This window comes from Orcinus orca, chromosome 20, assembly GCF_937001465.1.
Source record: "Orcinus orca chromosome 20, mOrcOrc1.1, whole genome shotgun sequence".
Lineage (NCBI taxonomy): Eukaryota > Metazoa > Chordata > Mammalia > Artiodactyla > Delphinidae > Orcinus > Orcinus orca.
The window spans coordinates 47,700,095-47,723,129 of record NC_064578.1 but is presented as its reverse complement, the minus strand read 5'-3'; the positions used below and the strand labels follow the sequence as shown (position 1 = coordinate 47,723,129).

At 55.3% G+C, this 23,035-nt stretch overlaps 2 protein-coding genes across 5 annotated transcripts in view; one reads left to right on the top strand and one right to left on the bottom strand.

Annotated features, from left to right (window-relative positions):
* The window catches only part of POU2F2 (POU class 2 homeobox 2), a 78,290-nt gene extending 61,165 nt beyond the window's left edge, over window positions 1–17,125 (bottom strand). For 2 of the 4 annotated variants that reach the window (XM_033430868.2, XM_033430866.2), the window contains exon 1: window positions 13,916–17,125. Coding sequence is in view for 2 of the 4 variants with exons in the window: in XM_033430866.2 (XP_033286757.1) it covers window positions 13,916–13,952 (37 nt within the window). In the remaining 2 variants the exon portion in view is untranslated. The remainder of the gene's footprint in view (window positions 1–13,915) is intronic. The other 2 variants (XM_049703951.1, XM_049703952.1) reach the window with 2 other exon arrangements.
* Window positions 17,126–20,957: 3,832 nt separating this feature from the next.
* Window positions 20,958–22,905, top strand: LOC101276940 (transmembrane protein 25-like). Its single transcript, XM_004271368.3, has one exon. It carries the CDS (start codon window positions 21,505–21,507, stop codon window positions 22,399–22,401), a length of 897 nt encoding a protein of 298 aa, XP_004271416.2. The 5' UTR covers window positions 20,958–21,504; the 3' UTR covers window positions 22,402–22,905.
* Window positions 22,906–23,035: the final 130 nt, after the last annotated feature.

Below are 23,035 nucleotides of genomic sequence, written 5' to 3'. Positions count from 1 at the left end.
ACAGCGCCCATCGGCCCCCCACACACACTGCCCACATACACTTCCACTGAGGAGCAGAAGGACAGAGCAACCATCTCCCACAAACACGTCAGCTCAGCTAAATTCAGCAGAGTAGCCCATAGTGACAGCAGCCGGGGTTTCCGGGGTGCTAGCTGCGTGCCAGATGTGGTTCGTTGCTCTGCGGGCATGATCTTGAAGAATCCTTACAACCCTTTGGTGAGGATCATTCTCACGGTACGGATGAGGAAATGGAGGCTCAGAGAGGTGAAGTCACTTGCCCAAGGTCACACATCCAAGAGGGGCAGCTCAGTCTGACCAGACTCCGAGGGAAACGGGACAGAGTGAACAAGGTCTAATGACCGCAAGCAAGAGAGTGGATGCAAGGAGGGGGTGCAGGAACCCGGCGCCTAGGCAGAGGTCCAGGAGGGGCCCACAGAGGCCCCTGAGGCAGGGGTGGGGCAAGCAAGGGGCGGGGCAAAACTGGAGACAGCCCTCGAAGCTCCTGACCTGGCAGGACGAGGATGGGAGATGGTGAGGCCGAGGCTGGCTCTCACCTTCTCTGAAATTGCTGGAGGGCTCCGAAGAGCCCCGAAGGGTCCTGGGGTGCTGCGTGGGGAGGGTGGAGGCTTCCCCAGCCACCTGCTCCCTGGCGCGGAGGCAGGGAGCGTGTGCGGGCAGGGGAGGAGGTCCGTGAGATGAGCCAGGGATTGATCTGACAAGGTCCTAATCAAATGGTCAATATCGCTGACCTGACCACTTAACCTATTGATAAGCTGGCAAGGATGGAGCAGGCGGCGAGGGCTCAGGAAGGACGGCAGCGAGAGGGCTGGGGGGCAGCCCGATGGGCAGTGCTCAGGCCCACAGTGTGCCTGGGTCTGGGGGCCTGGGAGAGGGTGGGCAGTTTCCTCCTCAAGTGCCCCCACCCACCTCCCCTCTGATAGGTCATGTGTCTTCTTCTTCTTTTTTTTTTTTTTTGGCCGTGCGCACAGCATGTGGGATCTTAGTTCCCCGACCAGGGATCAAACCCGCGTCCCCTGCATTGGGAGTGGACCACCAGGGAAACCCCATGGTCATGTGTCTTCTGCATGGGGCTTCTACCCAAGCCTCTCCCGCTGGTCAGGGCCCCTCAGCCCCACGCAGAGTGAGGCTGGGAACCGTCCCCAGCACCCAAGCCATTCCCAGCTCTCCTTGGATCGTGCCTTAGCTTCTCACACATATGAGGGACTTCTCTGTGCCTCAATGTCCTTTTCTGTAAACTGGGGATAATTACAATAGGAAATGCCAGGAAACAACCTAGATGCCCTGTGACTGGGGACTGGTACAGTTCATGATGGTGCGGCAGCCGCATAATGGAGGGCTGCAGAGTTGTAGAAAATTTGCTTGAAGTAAATTCACTGACAAGGAAGCTACATTCCTAATCCATTGTTAGGAAGGAAAAAAAGGCAGGTTATAAACTGGTATGTAGTTTATGGTTCCATTTTTATGAAACGCACGCACATACACACACACTTTTTTTTTATTTTCCTAAAGAGAAAGGTTTAGAGCAGAAATCAGAACTCTTTTTTTTTTTAAGTTTTTTTTTGTTTTTTTTTGGCTGCACCACGCAACTTGGGGGATCTTAGTTCCCCGACCAGGGATTGAACCCGTGCCCAATCCCTGGGCCCCAGCAGTGAAAGCAGAGTTCTAACCACTGGACCGCCAGGGAAGTCCCAGAAGTCAGAATTCAGAGTTTGGTCCCAGGCATCTGACTTTTAATACATTCTTTGGGTAAACTCGTAGGCATACTCCCATTTGAGAAAAAGCTATCTAGAAAGATAGGCATCAAGAAATTAATTTTTTTTTTTTTTTTTTTTTTTTTCGGTACGCGGGCCTCTCACTGCTGCGGTCTCTCCCGTCACGGAGCACAGGCTCCAGACGCGCAGGCCCAGCGGCCATGGCTCACGGGCCCAGCCACTCCGTGGCATGTGGGACCTTCCCGGACCGGGGCACGAACCCGTGTCCCCTGCATTGGCAGGCGGACTGTCAACCACTGCGCCACCAGGGAAGCCCAAGAAGTTAATTTTTTTTTTTTCATTTAACTAGATGATCATGGTGGGATTTTTTATCCCATTGCATATCTGTATTTCTACTTTTTCTACAATGAACATGTGTCACATGAGTTAACACCTGTTTGTAATTGCAAAAGGCGGGGCTCATGAGTCCTCCATCAGCCGGACTGTGGCAAGGCGCTCGGCAGACACACGATGAGTGGTGTTCCTCTGACCCCTTTCCCTTTCCCAGACAGGCTCGTCTCATGTTCCCCCTGCCTCCAAGCCCAGCCGAGCCCAGAGCCCCCAAGAACGTGAATGAATCTGAAATCTGCTGAGTGGAGAAGCTCCTCTGGTTTCTCCTCTATTAGAGAGGACAGGGTAGGACCTAGCTGAATTCTGTGCCCTGTCCCCGCTTCAGGAGACTGGCTGAGGGCTTATGGGCAGGAGGGACAGCTGGAGGGGAAGCCGAGGCCCAGAGGGAAGGAATGGATTTTCCCAGCATCACACAGCTGGTTGTAACAGAGCTGGGACCAAAGCCGGCTCCTGGGTTGTGCCATCCCACTGCCGAGAGGAGAAAAACCTGAAAGATCAAGTGTGCACGTGGGCCAGAGGACTAGTGAGAGGGCGTGAGATTCTATGGAGCAGAAGAGCATGGTGGTCAAAAAGCTGTGTGACCCTGGGCAAGTCACTTCATCTCTCTGAGCCTCAGTTTGCTCAAACATAAAACGGGGATAACACCTGCCTCACAGTGGTGGTGTGAGAAGTCAACAAGACCATGCTTACAACCAACTTAGGAGAGGGACTGACACCCAAAGGGGCAAGTAAGTGGTGGAAATGATATTAGGATGATCAGCCCACAAATGATGTATGTGAGTAGGATGTGCAGGGTGCGGAAGGGAACGCAGTGCGAGGGGGCAGGAGGAAGGCGTGTCCTGGTACTCTGTCTTGGGGTGAACAAATACAATGAAGACACCAGGCTCAATATGTTCCTTTAGGGACTTCCATGGCGGCCCAGTGGTTAAGACTCCGAGTTTCCACTGCAGGGGGCGCAGGTTCGATCCCTGGTCAGGGAACTAAAGATCCCACATGCCGCGTGGCACAGCCAAAAATATATATTTATATGTTCCTTTGTTCACTTGTTCATTCATTCATCCATTCATTCATCCAATAAGCACTTCCTGAGGCCAATTCTAGGTCAGACCCTGTGTCAAGCCCTGCAATCCACATATGAACAATGGGAGTTCCCGCTGAGTTAGTAAAGGGGAATTGGGGGTGGCTGGGCTGCTCTCTCATCTGTGAGAGTTGCTTGCCTCAGTGGCCTCCAAACCACCCTTTGAGGCTTCTGCTGAAAGGGGCCTAGCAGGAGCGCAAGCCCCCACCGCCTGCCTGGTGCGGTACTGCAGGTGGGTGTGCGAGCACACGTAGGAATAGTAAGGTCTGTGCAGACGGGCTGTGTTCACCTTTGTGATTCACAGCCCCGCACACCAGGCCTGACACTCTGGGGACACGCCGTGCTCGATTTTTTTTTTCCTCTGTTTTTTTTTTTTTTTTTTTAATGAAAAAAAAAAATGTTCAAAGCGCCTAGCACAATGCCCAACACCTGGCAGGGCCTCAATAAATAGCAGCTATTATTAGCATCATCATCACACACCAGATCACTCTTGATCCCCACAAAAACCTTATTTTGCCGACGAGAAAAATTGAGGTTTTAAAAGGAGTGATGTGATTTGCCCACAGCCGTGGCTGGGACTCAAAGCAGGGTGTGTGCGACCCTGCAGCCTGGGGTCTGCCTTCTCCTGTCGTGGGGTGGGTTGTCAGGGTCAGGGAGCGGGGGAAGGGCAACAGTTGGGGGATAAGCGGACGTGATGATGCGGGGGCAAGGGTGCGTCGGCTGGGGTGAGGGGAGCGTTGTCAGGAAGATGGAGTGGAGTGTACAGGCCCGGGAGGATGGGTGTGGAGTCTAGCTGCTTCGGCCAGCTGGCTTCCTTCCTCAGGCAGGAGGTGGCCTGACTGGCCGATGCCCCTACCACACTGGTAGGCCCCCTTCTGCCCCGGGAGGTGAGCTCCCTCCACTCATGTTCAGCACCGCCAACGCCCAGCTCTACTGTTCTACTGGACAACTGGGTGGCAAGGGACCCAGCTCCTGTTCATCTGACAAACGCCCACTGTGCGCTCACTGTGTGCTGAACATCGTTCTAGGCAGCGGGGATACAGCCGTGAACAAGGCAAAGTCCCTGCCCTCACAGTGCTGACGTTCTAGTGGAGGAGGAGATACAGCAGATAAGAATATACACCTCAGAGCTAAGAAGGAAAATAAAGCAGGTGAAGGGGTAGGTTACAAGGTGAGGTTACTTTAGACTGAGAGGTCAGGAAAGGCCTGTTGGGGAAGGTGGGCTTTGAGTAGTGTTGGGGGTAAGAGCTTTCCTGGCCAAAGGAACAGCAGGTGCAAAGGCCCTGAAGCAGGACCAAGGTTGATGAGTTTGCAGAAGAGCAAGAAGGCCAGAGTGGCCTGAGCTTCTGGAGGCAGGAGGAAAGGTGCGGAAGTTGAACAGGCAAGCGGGTACCAGTTCATGCAGGGCTTCCGGGCTAAAGAAGATGTTCTAAGCGTGTTGGGGGACTCACGATGGCAGATGAAAGTTGGTCTCACCTTCAAAAACCAAGCTCCATCCTCACTGCTTCCCCATATACCACGTGGGGCTTTCTGACCCATTCATTCTCTAAGAACAAGCTCCAGACGCCTTCAATAAACCCTTGGAGTCCCAGACAAGGCTCCTCCAGGGTCGACCCTCCCGTCCTGGGGACTCCACTGGGGCAGGGAAGGGACTGGCTCATCCGTGCACCTTGGCACCCAGCTAAGGCCTGGCCACAGGAGGCCTCAGGAAACAGCAGAGTGTCGATGGTCACTAAAAGGGATTGTAACCCTTGACCTCCACCTCCCAGCAAATCTCCCTGTGGGAGCAAGTTGTAGCTTGTTCAACTCTGCCCAGCGGCAGAGAGAAGGGGCTGGAGCAGGGGGAAGGCAGCTGTGTCACCGCCCTGGCCAGGCCTTGTCCAGGGTTCCCAGGGCGGATGGGCAGGGCAGGAGGCCTCCTCCCGTCCCTCCTCCTCACCAGACTCTGAGATCCCTGACTTAGTACGTGGCTCACATCCTGTCAAGCCCCTCCTCAAAGCCCTTCTGTCTACGCGGTGCGCCTGAAAGACATCCGAGCCTCACAGCCCTTCCCAGTGACGTCAAGCTTCATTTCTTGCCCCTACCTGAACACACCTGCAAGTCCAGTGATGTGTACATTTGCTCACACCTCCGTGCCTGTGCACAGGGACTGCCTCTATTTCTTTATTCTTTATTATTTTTTATTTTGGGCTGCACGGCGAGGCTTGCGGGATCTTAGTTCCCGACCAGGGATCGAAGCCACAGCCCCTGCAGTGGAATTGCGATGCGCTAACCACTGGACCGCCAGGGAATTCCCGGGAGTGCCTCTATTTGGACAGCCCTCTGCCTCCCCTTTTCCTCTGGACCTTGCCCACAATTCTCCATGTCACCTCCTCAGTGAAGCCCCCTGGACCCTCCCAGGCAGCACAGCCCTGGCACACTCTGTGCATCTCTGTCAGAGCCCAGACAGCTGGACCCCAGCCAGGGGGACCCCATGTTCCACCAGAGGAGTTTTCTAAAGGGTCACTGAGGTACAGAGGACTGGGGGTGGGGGCATCTGCGTCCTGCATTATTTATGCCTGTGCAGCCTCAGTAAGTTTTGGGAGGGATGTGTGTGCACGTTTAGAATCAGTATGTTGTGTCTAACGCTCAGCTGAAATGTCATGTCCACAGAGGTGTTACACCTGACCCACCAATCTCAACCAAGTTCTCCCACGATCCCTTCCCCCGGCCCCTTGTTCCTTTCCTTCCCAGATGTTATCACTGTTCATAACCAGCTACACACTGAGGTCCTATCAGTACCCATCCTGTTGGCTCCAAGCTCTTGGAGAGCAAGGCCCAGGTCTGTCTTGTAAATCATGGTTCCCCAGCTTCTAAGATAGGGCCTGGCTCACGTAGGGCCCAGTTCCTGTGTGATGAATGAATTCATTCCGTGAATGTGTGATGAATGAATTCATTCCGTGAACGTTTTTAGACCTGAGCATCTACCCATTTTCATTTTGCTCTAAGGGAACAAGTCTAAAGTGGGGAATGTCTGTGTGCTATAACTCAGAACACGTCCCTTCGGGTCACCGTGAGTGGCTTCCCTGTGGGGCTTCTGAACGTGGCCTGTGTGCACCCATGGGCATGTGGGCTGAGATGCCGCCATATTTAGTATCTGTGTTTGTACCTTTCCTGTTGAAAAGACTCTCCACGTGAGGAGCACCCTGGTGTTTTAGTATTTGTCTTGCCGTGTGATGTTTCGGTACCTACGAGCACGCATAGATGTCTGGGCTTTCATACCTGTGTGTGAGTGCGTGCCTATCCTTGTTTTTATATCTGGTATGTCCGTTTCAACATCTCTGGAGACGTGTGCACAAGCATCTGTGTGGGTTTGTAGGCTTTTCTATCTACGTGTTTTCTAAAGAAAATCTCTGACCAAGGGTACAGGTACCTGGGTCTCAGGACCCACGGGTGCACAGATCTGTCATGTATTCGAGAATGTGTGTGCGTGTGTCTATTTTAGAACCACTGCATGTGGTTCTGCATGTATATCCATTTCAAAATTTCAAAGTCTCTGACTATACTTTGTAGTTTGGAGGGTGTGTGTGCGTGTGTCTGTGTGTGTGTGTGTCAAGAATGACATGGACGTGGGTACAGTTGTGTGTCCCTCTTCCCCTTTCCAGCCTGGATGAGTACCTCTTCTCTGCCTCTCTCTCACGCACACCCACCCATGCTCATATGTGCCGCGCAGATGGGGAGGGGGCCAGGGTGTCAGCGAGCTCCTGTGTCACAAGGTTAATTTCTCCGCAGCCAGGCAGGCTGGGCCCTGAGGGGAGGGGTGGGGAGGGGCTGGTCCCCACAGCCCCTCTGATAAATATGTATTTGGGGCTGCTGTGCTCAAAGGTCACGCGGGGAAAAGAAGGAGGAGGGGCGGTCTGCACTGTGCGGTGCTGCTGGGTCCCAGCCAGGCCCAGCCTGGGTTGTGTGACCCCCTCCAGAGGGATGATGCATAGATTCAGGGAGATGTCCCCCTCGTCTGGTCTAGCCCACCCCACCCACAGCTATGCTCAGAGGGAGATGCTGTGTGGACACACAGATATTCAGACGCTGGAGCAGGCAAGCACACAAGCCCACACCCGCTGATGCCCAGACAGAGGCTCTGACGGACGCACAAAGGCGGCCTTGTGGGCCACCAGGTGCATGGACAGCTGGAGTCCGGGCCACTCCTTCTCCCTCACCCCAACCTTCACCCAACACCGAAAAAAATACAAGCACACAAGAGTGCACAGCATCTCATGAAAAGAAAGGTCCTTGCACACTCACTGCACACATGCAGGTAGGAGCACAAAGGTACACGAGGTGCCTCCAGAAGGGTCCCTGAACACCTTGTGGGTGGGTATGTACACACACACACAAATGCACACACAAAGATGCACACAGATGCCCCACCACCAGAGTGCCCAGGACACAAAGTTCTACGGAGGCAGGTGCACGCTGATGTACGTACACACACACACGCACACATGCACACCCACCCATACAAAGACCCCAAGACACGCACACCAGGCAGGATGCCGGCAGGACCAGGCTGGGAAACCCACCCCGTCGCAACACAGCCGGCTCTGGCCCTCTCCCCACTGAGGCGAGAAGGGCCACCGGTTCTCTGGTCTGTGGCCCCCCAGCCGGCTCCAGCCAAAGGCGCCATCGTTTGTCCAGCCCCGAGTCACATCACTGTCGAGCCTCCCTCCTTGCTGACCGGCCATCTCGGCCGTCAGCGGCCTGGCCATTAGTCGGCTCCCGCCTCTGGCCTGTGTTTGCTGAGTCTCCCTTAGCTGGCAGAACCGTCCAGACCAACGGAGCCCTTTCAGGGTCCGCCTGACCCCTTCCCCAAGGGATTCTGAGGTCCCCTGTCATATGACCCTCAGCCCAGGCCTCAGGGCGACCCCCTCCCCTCGGCGCACCGCTCAGGCGGTCATTCTTCAATGACCGCTGCCCACGGTGGTTCTGGTGGATCTCGAGGCTGTGTGTTTGAGTGTGTATGTGCATGCGTGAGTGTGTCTGTGTGTGTGTGTGTGTGAATAAGGGCTTAGGATACCATCAGGTGTGCTTAAAGTCAAGGAGTATCTGAGCGTGTGGTTGTGCATATGGGGAGTTAGGATGTCAGGGGCATGCTTCACACGTGTGTGCGTGCATGTGCACATGTGTGCGTGCTGGAATGCAGGGAGTGACTAGGTGTACGGGTCTGGCCTTGGTGCCGGGGGCTGTGAGGGGCTGTTTCTGCCTCGGGCATGGGGATTAGCGCGGTACAGGCGTCTGCTTTTCAAGCAGTTGTGAGCAAGCGGAGTGTGTCTCTCCCAGACTCTGCTGCCTGTGTTTGTGAAAGTGACAGATGCTGCCTCCCTGGCCTCACTGCGGGGGATTAAGTCTGTGAATGCCACATGAGTCCGAACCCCGGTGGGGGAGGGTCCCCAGCCTGCTCTTACACTCACGTGTGCGGGCCACAGCCCTGAACGGTATAGGGTCTTGGGGATGACGGCTAAAGTACCCCCTTGCCAGTTTCTCTGAAGGAGAGCGCGTCCGAATGGATGCCGGGGTGAAGGGCTGTGTGTGTGTGTGCACAGGCGCTCGCTCACGCTCACACACTAGTCCGTGTTGTCCAAGGCACGCTGTCGTAAGATGCACACGTGCGCTCAAGATCACACACGTGATAGCTCCCCAGGGCCAGAGAGATCAAGTCCAAACTTCTCAGAACCTCCAGAGATAGGTCCTGCGACAACGTGCCAACCTCACTCTTAGGGCCATGCCCCCAACCTGGGCCGCTTCCTTCCTGCTCCCCACTTCCCTCAGTCATCTTTCCGCCCTCCCCGCTTGCCCCCTTCCCCATGCCTGAGCACCCTCAAAGACCCACTTCCCTGTTTAAACACACACCTCCCTCCTCCAGATTCCCGATGACCCAGGAGCTCCCTTTGTGCTCCAGGCACCCAGAATCTCGTCTAAGGCTGGGTCCACTTCAGAGCCCATGGTTGGTCCCTAACAATCGTTTTCAGGTAAGGAGTGATCATGCTGCCATGGCCTGACTACCTCAGGGAACTAACTGTACTTCATTAGCTGGGTGACTCACACCACTCAGTAAATACCTATTGAATTCGGGGACCTAGGAAGTGGGGTCACCACCTCCAGCCTCCTTCCGAGTGTGTCAGAGCTGGGAAAGCTGCCTGCCCCGAGGATCTAAAGAAGGTGGGGCTGTGGATGAGTGAGGGAAGGGGCACCTGCCTCTCAAGGCCACCACCTGCATCTGGGAAGGTGGCTGTGCAGCACGGGGCTCACCAGCAGGGGCTGGAGAGGGGGGGAACCTCAGCTCATCGGTAACCCTGTCATTGAAGAGGGCCAGCCCCAAACTGTCACCCACAGAGTGGGCTCTCAACCTCACTCCTTTGCTGGCTTTCCCTTCAAGATACAAAGCGAAACCCAGGTCCTCAAAGCCCTTGTTGAGGCACGTAAGGCATCCATCCACCTGACAGGTCCCGGGAGAGGGCCTGTGGATGGACGTCTCAGGGGGCAGGGAGGAAGTGGGGGAAGGCGCCGAGCCAGGGAAAGGAAATGGTGCTGGGACAGATAAGAGGAGAGGGGCAGACCTCCAAAGATAGGCCAGGCGTGATACCAGGAGTCCAAGACCTCAGTCCTAGCACCGCTTGGGTGCTCATAGGCTGAGAGAATCAAGCCCTCATCTGTGAAAGGGGCACCATCAGGGCAGCCGTAAGAGGTAGGCGGTTGTAAGAGGCGTCGTCATCGTTATTATTATTATTATTATTAGATTAGGAGTTGTTAGGCCCAAGGGAAAAACAATGAGTGATATATATTTAGAAGAAAGAACAGACCCCAGTCTGAGGAGACCCCCACGTCCACTCTCTCCTCCAACAATTCCCCACACTCAGGTTTCTCAACCATTTCAATCCTGAAAAAAATACTGGAAATTAACCACCACATGCCAGACAGGGAAACTGCTTCCTTGCCCCCATCTAAGTCCAAGTGCCCACTGGCATAGCCATCTGTCCCCCCATCCAGGGTCATGCCCCAACACACTACAAACATGCATCAGAGCTCTGACAAGCTCTACCCACGGGGGTGCTGAGGTTGGGGGCCCTAGCTTGGCTGTCAAGGAGCGAACGTGTATGAAGCAGAATGCAGGGGGCCTGGGGTGACCACTGATGGGTCTGCTGGAAAAAAATCTGGCTAGCATGCTGTTTAGGATGTACGGGCTGACCTCCATCGCACACACAGCATGGGTGTGGGCGCACACACACACACAGACACACACACCGTGGCTGAGTTCTTTCCATACCACGGTCCGTGAAACAGACACCCTCCATTTTCCCTGCAAAGACTGACAGAGGGAAGTGAGGGCAACCAAGGCCCCCAAGGACGGCACTGCAACCGGCCGGAGGGTTGGCCAGCGGCCTACGGGAAATGGGGACCTGGACCTTTCCAATGGACCTGGATGGGCCTCTGTCCAGCCTTAACCAGAAATCAGGAAGTAGATGCGGAATCCCATTACCAGCAACTGGAGATGCTGCCGGTGGCCTTGATGCGATTCCCTCCTGGCCTGCCTGCCACCCCCTGCCACAGGACGCTTTGTTACTACGGAAGAGCCAGGGAAGGTTTCTGTGGGCTGGCAGACTTCGGGGAGGGGGGACCTTTGCTTGTTGTGTCTTCTTGAACCCAGCTTCAAGGCTGCTGTGCAAGCATGCTATCAAGCCCACCCCTACGCCCACGACCTCTGTTCACATTTCTAATCACTAAACCGGGACCCTGCTCCACAAACCCACCCTCCCTCTGACCCAGGACACACAGAGACCCAGAGACACCTAACGAGAATAACAACAACAACAGTAATGATAGCTCTATGGCGAAACGGTATTATGCGTTCACACAGGTGACTTTATTTCACGTGTACTCTTGGGGCACACACCACAGTCAGACCTAGTGCTTGCACGCAGAGCCTGTAGGCCAACCACGCTGCACGTACAGACTGACGTACTCACCGCCGATGCCAGACTTGGCACACAAACCTGCACACGCACCAACGGCCGCCACGCACAGAGCCAGAGTGCCTCCCGAGTGCACACGCAGCGAGGGCTCCACGGACATCGAGGCGAGGAAAGGAACTCCCAGGATAAATACGCGCGCCAACTCCCCCCCGCACACGCCTCACCCACAATGGAAACCCCGAGTACCGGCCCCACCCCCGCTGGACACACATGTCATGATTCTACACCTTTTCTCTTCACTCTGCCGAGGCTCCCAAGCCCTGCACACAGTCAGTCCGTCCTGCACGCCTCTCTCAATGCCCGCAGGCCATGTACACATGCACACGGCCGCCATGGTCTGACTGTGCTCTCCAGCCCTTCACTGCTCACTGATACCACACTCTCCCTTCCCGCCCTGGGGGAGGGGGCAAATTCACCTGGCAGGATGGTAAGAGGCTAAAAACTACTGAGTTAAGAGTCTCATTGGGTCTTTCCCTAAATCCAGGACCTGCTCCCTAACTCTGCAGGCCTCAGGATGGAGGGAGAGAGCGGGGAGTGGTCAGCAGGCCAGAGGCTTTCTCTTTGGATTTTTTACCTGGGGCATAAAAGGTCTGAGGACCCTCTCAGATGGACCCCCGCACACACGGCCTCCCCTTTTCACTTCCCACTAGCCATCCGTGTCATTTTCTTTTCCGTCCACACCCTTCTCTCTCGGCGGGGCTGAGTCTAGAACCATGAGCCCTCACTGAAAGTCCTCCCCTCCCCCTGCCATGGCCCCAGTAAGCATCCAGTAGGACTTCTCCAGGAGGCCAGAGGAAAGCGGGGGATGGCGCTAGAGCCCCCCCACCCGGGGCAGACCCACGCCCCCAGCAGGGATGAAAGAGGGTGGAAACACATGGGTCTGCGGAATAAGGCTTAGGCTCTGGTGGGAACTTGGGGCAGTCCTGTCTTTGCACAGAGCCCCTCTCCCCGGCACGCTGTTCAAGCCGAATGCTACAAAAGTGATGAATAAATGAAGCTGAGGGAGGGGGTAGAAAGGACGGGGCGACAGGGAAAACGAGTGGCAGGGAGGGAGACAGGGGGAAGGGGGAAAAGAGAGAAAAAGAAAGGGAGGGTGGAGAAAAGGAAGATGGCAAAAAAAGAAAACCTGAGGGGGTGGGGGGTAGTTTTTGTGGAGAGGAGGAAGAGACAGAGAAACTGGAAAACAGAGAGAAAGAGACACCAGCAAAAGAGATGGAGAAAAAGGAGCCCGAGGTAGGACATGAGAGGAAGAAAAGAGAAGGGAGACAAGAGGCAGGAGGAGGCGGCCAAGGGGGTTCCCCAAGTTACAGACTTTGCCCAGAGAACTGAGGGGCGCACCCTGGCTCCCCAACATCGCTCCGGGGCCCTGGAGCTCTGCTGCCCACCTCTCCGGCCAGAGATGCAGATGCCTCTTGGAGCCCCGATCCCGGCTTCCACCCTTCTGGCAGTCCGAGGCACCCCGTTTCTTTCTCTTGCCCCTCATTCCCACCCCCAGCCCTTGCTCATTGCCCGTGCCCTCTTACCTCTCCCCCCCCATGCACCCTGCTTGCTTCCGAGCTTCAGACAGCATCACCAACCAATAACCTCACCATCATCGCACTACACCGGCCCCCACACCCCCAGGAAAGGGAGGAAACAAACAAACAAACAAACAGGCGGCACCGCCACCAGCCCTGACCCCCTCTCGCCTCATTTTCTCCACAGTCGCCCGCTCCCCAAATGCAGGGTCCAAAATGGGGATCCCGCCCAGCCCGGGGAGCCTCTCCAAAGCGCCGAACGAAGCCAGTCGGGCGCAGATGCCACCTTGTCTCTCCTCTCTGCGCTCGCTCCTTTTTGTATATGATGGCCCCAGCCGCGATGTGGTTTATTTTCGTCTTTTTACTGGTGTTATTTTTTCCTCTTTTCCTTTATTTTTTTGGCCTGGGGGCGGCAGCGATGAAAGCGCCCACCGCCCGCCTCCTCCGCCAGCTCCCGGCCGGCCGCTCTTTCTCTAGTCTGCGCTCCTGGGCCTCCCTCCTTTCTCTTCTCTGTCTCCGCTCTGCTCCTCCGTCCTTTCAGTTCCGTCCCCAGTCGACTGCTCTCTGCTCTCTCCTCTCTCTACTGCCTCCTCCTCTACGCCTCTCCTTCCCCCTTCCTTCTTGCCCCTTCTCCCCTTTTTCTCTCCCTCTTCACCTCCTCTGCGTCCCCATTTCTTCCCATCCCTCCCCCCCACAACCACGCACATCTCTCCTTTGGTTCCCTCGCTGCCACCAACAGTAAGCCGACCCCCCACACACACCGCGCCCCCAAATAATAAAAATACCCAGCCAGGGGGCAAAGCCCCGACGCCGGGCGCCGGGAGGGAGGCGAGAGGGCCGGGGCCGCAGCGGCGGCGGGCAGCCCGAGCGCGGTGCGGAGCGAGCGGCGCCCGCCCGGCTCCCGCCCGGAGAGCTCTCTGCAATAGGCCGAGCCGGCTGCATTAAGCTTCTTGCAATCAATAAAGCGCGGGTCAGATTATGCAAAGCGCAGATATTAATATGCAAAGTTTTAAAGATTTTTAAATGGAAGGGCGAGCGCGGCGCGGGCGGGCAGGCAGGGGCTGCGAGGGGAGAGGGAGGAAGGGAGGGCGGGCGGGCGGCGCGCAGGCGAGCTGGGGAGAGGAGGAGGCTGCCCGCCGCCCGCCCGCCCGCCCGCCCGCCCGGCAGCGCCGCGCCGCCTTGCCTTACCGCTGCTCCCATCGGTAGGCGCCGCTGTCTTCGCCATGCGCGTCAGCTGCACAGCTCCGAGGGGATGGCCGAGGAGGAGCCGCCGCCGCCAACGCTACCCCCGCTCCCGCTCCCGCTCCCGCGCCCGCTCGCTGCCTGCTGCTGGCGCTGCTCTGGCCGCTGCTCCTCGCCTGAGCTGCCGGCGCGAGCCCAGGCGCGCGCCATCCCCGGCTCCCACCTTGTCCCCATGGCAACCCCGGGCCCAAGGATGCTCAGAGAGAGAGCGCGAGCGAGAGAGCGAGGGGGGAGAGAGGGAGAGGGAGAGGGCGGGGAGCGCAGGGGACACGGAGGCAGGGAGAGGCCCCAGACTCACAGAGACACAGAGATTCACAGAGACAGAGACACGCAGAGACACGCAGAGATACGCTGAAACAGACAGAGGCTGAAACAGATAGAGATGCAGTAACAGAGAGAGGGGAGAGGGGTGGGGAATAGAGGGGGACACAGAGACAAGGAAAAGCACAGAGACCTACAGAGACACACAGAGATACACAGAGACACACAGAAGGAGACAGAGGGGAAAGGGAGGGGCAGGAGCAGAGGGGGACTCAAAAGCAGGGAGGTGCCCTGAGGCCAGGAGACTCACAGAGACACAGAGACATCCAGAGACAGAGACAAGGGGAAAAAGGGAGAGGGAATAGGCAGGGAGCACAGAGGACTCAGAGGCAGGGAAAGACTCATAGAGACAAAGAGATGCCCAGAGACAGAGACATAGAGTCAGAGAGACACAGAGACACACAGAAACATATGAACACAGAGACAGAGCGAGAGGGGTGGGGAACAGAGGGGGACTCAAAGGCACGGAGATGTCCTAAGACCCAGAGACTCAAAGAGACACCAGAGACACAGAATACAGGAAGGAAAGGGAGAGAGGAGAGGGTGGGAGTACAGGGGATACGGAGGCAGGGAGAGACTAACAGAGGCAAAGAGATGCCAGAGACACACAGAAACATGTAGACACAGGCATGGGCGGGTGGTGAGGAGAGAGGTGGGGAGAGCAGATGGGGACATGAAAGCAGAGAGAGGCACTAAGAACCAGAGACACTCAGAGACAAAGAGATAAGGAGAAGAGATCCACGCAGAGAGAGAGATGAAGAGCCAAAAAACAGCCACAAAGAAGCAGACAGACAGCAGATGTGAATAGTCACAGAGAGAGAGAGACAGAGACACAGATAAGAGAGAGAGACATGCAAGAACCAGAGATAGGAGAAAGAGCCACACTCAGAGAAAGAGGGAGGAAGAGGCAAGACAGAGCTGGAGAGATAGAGAGAGAGGAAGACACAGAGACAGAGACAGGCACAGAGAGATAGACACGGAGATAAGAGAGACATGCAGAGTCAGAGAGATATGAAGAAAGAGCCCAAGAGAGGCAAAGCCAGAAAGACACTGACAGAGACCAAAAGATACAGAGACTGAGATAGAGAAAGAGAGAGAGGCACAGAGAGAGAGGGGCAGAGGCAAGGAGATAGATGACTCGTGAGATGTAGACAGAAACATAGAGAAACATAGGGATTCCGAGAGGGAACCTAAGAGACAGAAAGCAAGAAATGTGCAAAGAGAGACACAGAGGCCAAGACGGAAAAAGAGACAAGAAGAAATACAGACAGTGAGAGACAGAAAGCAAAGACAGAGATTTACAGAGGCAAAGTGATGACGCAGAGAAACACAGAGATACAGAGACCTGGACAGAGACTGCAAGAGACAGAGGAGACATCTAAAGAGACAGAGAGAGATATGGTCGATGGAGACAGACAGACACTGGAAGAGGCGCCCTGGTGGACAGAAATCCTTAGGGAGGTACAAGACAGAGACACCAAGAGATAAATGGAGAGTCCGAAATACAGAATGAGACTGGAAAAGGTGTGTGTGGCAGGGTGGGGGACAAAGAGGCAGAGCCTAGGGAAAGCTAGGTGCAGGCTGGGGTGAGAGCAGAGACCAGGAGAGGAACAAGGGGGTCTAGGGGAGCGGAGGGGGAGAGAACAGGAGGGCAGGTTGGGGGAGACAAAAATAGCAGGGAGGGGAGGGAAGCAAGGAGGGCAGGACACGGTCACTGAACACCTCCCCTGTGCCCGACACAGTAAGGCTGGGGAGGGAGAGCAAGGAAAGGGAGGCTGAAGGGGAAGGGACCCTGGGCCCCGGGCAAAGTCGGCTCCGAGTCTGAGGAGGACACGTGGCCGCCGGCCCCGGCCGGTGGGGGCGCTGCGGTGCAGGGCAGAGGATGGGGCTGCGAGTGGTACCCAGACCAGGAAGGGGTTTGGGGGAGGAGGGCGCGGGCGCGCCGCTCGGTCTGGGCTCAGCAACTGCCTGTCGCTTTGTTACCCGTCATCCGGCTGCCCCGTGCCGACTGAATGGGCACACAGGATCGTCGCGTTGGGTGCGTGAGAGAAACGTGAGAATCACCAACTGCCCACGTGTACCGTACCGAGAGGGCTCCCGGGACCTACAATGCAAGTGCGTAACAGAAATAAATACAGGAAACACCTACCCCGCGGGCGTACAAAGTAAGTACACGGGACCGTGCAGCGTTCTTAACAGACACGGAAGTACCTACTACCCCGTGTGCGCAGCAGCCTCTTGGGACCCACAGTGTGTGCACAAAACAAATAAATGCAAGAAATACTCACCCCATGTGCATACAAAGTAGGTACAGGGACTTTCGCAGCCGTGCATAAGAGACATGGAACCACTGAATACCTCCTACACATCACAGGCCCTCAGGCCCTCAGGCCCCACCCACCCTGACTGTGCAGGACACGGATAAATACAGGAAATGCCTGCCCCACCTGCACACAAACTAGGCACACAAGAACTACAGGGCATGGATGGAGGAACCACATACCAAGCAGCTTGCCAGAATCCACGCTGTGTATGCACAGCGCAGATGAACGCAGGGAGTATTGTATGGCCTGTGTCCATAAAGCAGGCGCACGACCTAATGGGCCTCCCTGGTGTCAACGTGAGAGAGGCCCATGAGCAGATCCTGGAGACCCACAGCATGAGTATAACACAAGTTACTGTAAGAAACTCCCACTCCGTTTGCAGACAAAGGCACATGGGTCCCGCTAGTAAGAAGGAAACCCCCCAAAAAAGGTGTGTGTGTAATGACAACACAGGAATGGCCCACCCTGGAAGGAGCAAGGAGGAACACGGACCCTGCAATGAACTACCCAACAGACCGAGGATGACTGCCAGAAGGGAGGTGCCAGGCCAGGGCTGGGGCCAAGGACAAGGATGGGCTGTGCTCTGCCTCGCCCCCCAGCACCTAAAAGGACGGCATGCGGTGAGGGCTCATCCCTTCTAAGAATGAGCAAGTATGTAATAATTATGTGTATGATGAATACGCACTAAGGACACTAGTACCGGTGTTAAGGACCCCAAAATATTGATTTGCTACGTGGGAAGTCCATCCATTTCAGACGCTCCCTAGACAGGATGCTGAGTGGCCCATATGTGATAGGTATCCCCTAATTATCCAGAATATCTATACCAAGCAGGAGCTGACATTCCTCATGTACCAGAAGCAGATGCAGGAGGACAGCCCTGGGGGCAGGTTGTCTTAAATGCTCTCGAGGGCTCCACCCAGCCCTGAGTCATAACCCTGGGAGGGTTGAGGCAGCCACCAGGCACGTTCGAAGATGTATGCGGGACACGGCACACAATGCTGGGAAAATGTGCATGCTCTCCCTGCTTCTGAAAGAGCGCTGATTCCAGAAGTGTGGATTCCTCTGAAGAGTGTGTGTGTGTGCGGGTGGGTGGGTCTGAGCGAGAGCTGTGTCTGGGTACAGATATGCATGCACGCAGTTCTTCCCCTGTGAGTGAACTTGTGTGCTTAGCTCTCACCCTTCCTCGTTCGGCCCATTCACATTTCAGAAACTTGTGTAAAAATAACGGTACCTGGTGCTATAAATGCAATATGTTGTAAGCTATGGATAGAGGCACATGCTCGCTAATGCAACGTGTCTGTTCACGCATCTGTGGCCGTGTGTGTGTGTGTGTGTGTGTGTGTGTGTGTGTGTCTTTGTGTCTGGCTCACAAGTCTTGGGTCTCCCTTACACCCCTGAGGGTAAAGGGGGTAAGATATGGGAAACGGAGGCACACGGGGTGGGGGAAGGAAACTGAGAGAAGGAGGAAAGAAGTGGTACAAGAAGAAGGGGGGGAAAAAGAGAGGTAGAAGTGGAATGGGACCTCGGGAAGGAGGGAAGGAGGCCGTGGGGACAGAGGCAGACAGGAGACAGTGGATGAGAAAGGGCGGAGCACAGGGACAGCAGGTAAATGGATGGAGAGAACAGAGGGGAGACTGGAGGAGAAAGGAGGTAAGTGGGGCGGACAGGAGACCAGCGAGAAGAGAGTGGGCTAAGGGTGTCAAGAAGAGGGACCCAGACTGGGGAGAGGAGAAAAGAGATGAGAGATGGAGGGAAGGAGGAGAGGGAAAGAAATCAGAGAGATAGAGGTTTTTCTGGCCAGTACAAAATTTAGAGATTCCCCCAAGGTCCTCCCAAGGGAAGGTGTTTGAGTGGGGCATGAAGGGGGATGGCAGGAAGCAGAAGAGAGGAGGGAAGAGAAATCATAACTCAGCATCCCGGGATGGGGCAGAGAGCTGCCTCCAGCATCCCAAAAGGAGCTCAGAGAGAAGGGCTCCTGGGGCAGAGAATGGTACCCAGAGCCAGCCCGAGGTGTGGAGGCAGCGGCAGGGGGAGGGTCCAGGAGGCGGTGGTAGGAGGAGCTGGCAGACTCAAGGAGGTGAGGGCTCCGTGGTACAGAGGTTTCCAAAGGCCAGAAGGGCGGGTAGGAGTGGAGAACCAAGGACCAGGTAGAGGAAGAAGCTTAGAAAGGAGCAGAGGAGCGAGAGCCTGCTGGCTAGAAATGGCCAGGGCAAATGGAAGAGCGCTGGAGAGCGACGTGAAGGCCACCGGACATCTTGCAGATGGACCTAGCGTTATGCACTTCCAAGGATCAAGAAGCTCTTCTAGGTTGTCTCTCCCAGAGCATATGATTCAGTCCCATTTAAGAAACATTCACTGAGTGCTAGTCTGCGCTAGGACCGTGCTATGAGCTGAAAACACAAAGGTGACCCTCACAGAGATCCTGTTGTGGGGAAGAAAAAGACAAGAAATACGCAGTTACTGACACACTCAGCAACGCAGATGAACCCGAAAAGCAAAGTGAACAAGGCTTGTCACAGGAGACTATATACGATAGGATTCCATTTACACGAAATTCTAGATAGAGCGAAACTCTAGTGACAGAAAAGTAGCTCAGTGGTGGAAAGGAGCTGGGATTGGGAGGAGGGACTGTAGCAAAGGGGCAGGAGGGAACTTTGGGGGGTAACGGAGATGTTTTGCATCATGACTGGGGGCAGTTACATGACCCTGTGTGTGTGAAGACCCATCACACTGTACAGTTACGGTTGGTCAATGACTGTATTTAAATTATACTGCAATAAAGCTGAGCAAAAATACATAAATAAACAAAAAATTATGCGCCAGAACGTTAAGGTTCAAGATAGGGAAAACTGTGCTCAGTAGGAACCAAGAGGAGGTGGAGGGGGCAGTGAGGGAGGGCTTCCAGGAGGAGGTGATGCCTGAGATAAGACCTTAAGGATGGAGGTGGAGGGCAAGGCGTTTCCATGGAAGAAGGACTTTCACATGGTAGCAGGTGAGGACTGAAAAAAGTTCAGTATGCCTCAAACACAGAATGCAAAGTAGGGCTATCAAGTAATGAGAGTAGAGAAAATCAAGGTCCAAAATACAAACCTCATGACCATTGGGAGTACTGGGTTGAATAAACCCCACCTGCACCTGCAAAGGCCCACAAGAGGGAAACTGCAAGCAAGACAGGACTGGGAATCGCTCATCTGCCCTCGGCCGCCCCACAGACAGGGGTTCCTTCCCCTGTCCTTCCGGAACTTCATTCCTGCTCCCTTCACGTGGGAACGTCCCTCCCCACCAGGCAACAGCCTCTGAAGTGGGCCATCCCCCCGCCCCCCCAGTCCCTGCCCACTGCCCACATCTATCTGCAAGCTTGCTGGCCCCAGTGGATCCCTCCAGCCTGGATTCCATGTGGCCACTGCCCCCTGGTGGCTGGAGCCATGCATTACTGAGGATGAAGGGACAGTGTCAAGGCCAGGGCCTAGTCTCTGCCCCACCAGAGCCCAGTCCAGACCACCCCCATCAATGTTCCCCCTTGCAGATGGCCTCCTCCTTGCTACATCCAACAGGCGCTTTTCAGTCCTATGGGACTTGCCTTCTCTGCAGCACACGGTCACAACCATCTTTTAAAAATGCTCTTTACATCTAAGAAAGTTCACCCCTCTGGTTCTCCTGCTGTCTCGGCTGCTGTCCCAGAGTGAATCATCCCTACCCCAAACTGTCTTCTCTCTGCCGGTAACCCCAAATTTGTCTCCAGCTTATCCCTCTCTCCTAGGCTTCAGACCAGATATCCAGCCACCTCCTGGAGGTCCCAAAGGCACCTCAGAATCAACAAGTCTAACCTGAAATGCCTCTTCCCCATCGTACCCCCCCAACACACACACACACACACACACACACTTGAGATCCCTCCCCCCATAGTAGCAGCTCCATTTGATCTAGCAATGAAGTCAAGAAAAATGGCCCCCAGCCTGACAGCCTCTTCCTCACGTTCATATCCAAATCGGGCTTGCAATCGAATTCAGTTCATTTCCCGCCTTAATATTAAGATGAAACGGTGGGGAGGGATAGATTGGGAGTTTGAGACTGACATGTACACACTGCTATATTTAAAATAGATAACCAACAAGGACCTACTGTATAGCACAGGGAACCCTGCTCAGTATTCTGTAATAACCTGAATGGGAAAAGAATTTGAAAAAGAATAGATACATGTATATGTATAGCTGAATCACTGTGCTGTACACCTGAAACTAACACAATATTATTAATCAACTCTACTCCAATATAAAATAAAAATTTAAAAGTAAATAAATAAAATGTAGAAACCAACTGAAAACAACAATAAAATTATTTTTTTAAAAAGATGAACCATATGAAAATTACCAATCGTCAATCAGCTTTTTTTTTTTTTTTTACAAAAGAGCAGTTTCAAAGAATTCGACCTAATATTTCTCAAATGCATCTCCTCTTCTCTTCCCTGCCCCCAGTGTCCTGGTTCAGGCCTCCACACCTCCTGCTTGGCCCGACGCACCTGCTTCCTACCTCGCCTCCCAGTTTCCAGTCTGGCCACTGGGGTGATTGCTCCACAACATGCCTCTGATGAAGTCCCTGCTTCAAACTCTTTCAGGGCTCCCTGCTGCCAACAGGACAAAAGCCAAACCCCTTAGCCAGCTTTTCAGGCCCTTTGCAATATCTGGCTCCCCTCCCCCTCCAGTCCCTGCCCACCATGCATCTTATCCTCCGACCACACCGGACCACCACTACTTCCTTGCATCCGCCTCCTCTTACCTCCTGGCCTTGGTACATGCAGTTCCCTATAACTAGAATGTCCTTCCCACTCTTCTCCCCCTGGCTAACCTATTAGACTTCAAGAACCAGCTCCCAGAGGCAGGGGCGGGCATGTTTTGTGACCCCCGCCTCCCTGATCCCCTCCTCTTCAGCCCAAATCCAGAGGAGAGGAAAAGGGGCATAGATGGGGTGAGGAAAGCGGGCAGGAGAGAGCCGGGGTCGGGAGAAGGACGGTCCCTTTGGGGGAGGGGCACGTGTACCCGAGTGTTTATGCGTGTGTGTGTGTGTGTGTGTGTGTGTGTGTGTGTGTGTGTGTGTGTCTGGGCCTGGTGCAGGCTGCATGTTTGCTGGCTGGCTCTGTGTACCTGCGAGCGTGTGCCTGTTTGTCCCGTGGAGTCAGTGCTCAGTTCTGTGCCTGCAAGGTGTACAGTTAAGCTGGAGCTTGCCCAGGTTGGGGCCAAGTACCAGGAAGCTCAAGGCCCGGGCCTCCTGGTCGTCCTTTTTGCCCTGGCGCGTGCAAACCCGCCTGCCAACATGACCTGGATCGACCAGGATGGGCCGGTGACTGTCAATGCCTCTGACCTCCTGGTGCTGGCTGCCCAGAACTACCCGTGGCTCACCAAACACACCGTGCAGCCGCAGCTCCGCAGCCTGACACACAACCTCTCCTTGGTGGCCACCAACGATGTGGGTGTCACCAGCGCCTCGCTTCCGGCCGCAGGCCCCTCCCGGCGCCCATCCCTGATCCCTAGTGACTCCAACAACCTGAAATTCAACAACGTGCGCCTGCCGCGGGAGAACATGTCCCTCCCGTCCCACCTGCAGCTCAGTGACCTCACTCCAGACTCCAGAGGGAAACCAGCAGACAAGCAGATGGCTCAGGACAACAGCCAGCCAGAGTTTCTGGATCCGGAGCCCGGCGGCCTCCTCAGCAGCCGAGGTTTCATCCATCTCCCAATGCTGGGCTACATTTATCGGGTGTCCAGTGTGAGCAGTGATGAGATCTGACTCTGAGCTGAGGCCAAGACAGAGGGTTCCTTCTTGGCCCCTGGGCACCCTCCCGGTCCTCCTCCAAGGCCTGGCCACATTGCCAACGGAAGAGGCCACGCCACTGCCACTTTTGCTTGTCCTCTGGGTCACTGGTATCCTTGGCAAGGCTGCCAGCTGGACCTAAGCCCTTGTTCCAACTCTGGTTGAGGGCCTGCATGATTGCCTGTGCCCAGGCGGATGGGGCTCTCTGTCCAGGTGTGCCTGGAGGTCATCCAGCATATAAGCGTGGCATGGCCTGTCGGCTTGGGGCAGCTCTGTGCCCCACACCGGTACTCCTCAGCACCGGGGGCATGCCTGGTTGGGAGGGCCCTGCACGTCCTGGATCTCCTTCCCATGCTATGCAGCTTTGTTCCCTCAGGGAAAATTTAGGACCCTGCTAGCTGTAGAGAACCAGCCTGCCCTTTGCACAGGAACTCACCTCTGGCCCAGCAGCGCCGGCCAAGCACAAACCAGTACCCTTTGCTGCACACCTCTCTGCCCCAGCCCCCCTTGGGCATCACAGGTTATACATTGGACCTTCTCCACTTGGCACTAGACTTCCCCTCTGGCCTGGTGGTGCCAGTGCCTGGTGTTAGCACAAGAAAGGGGAAGA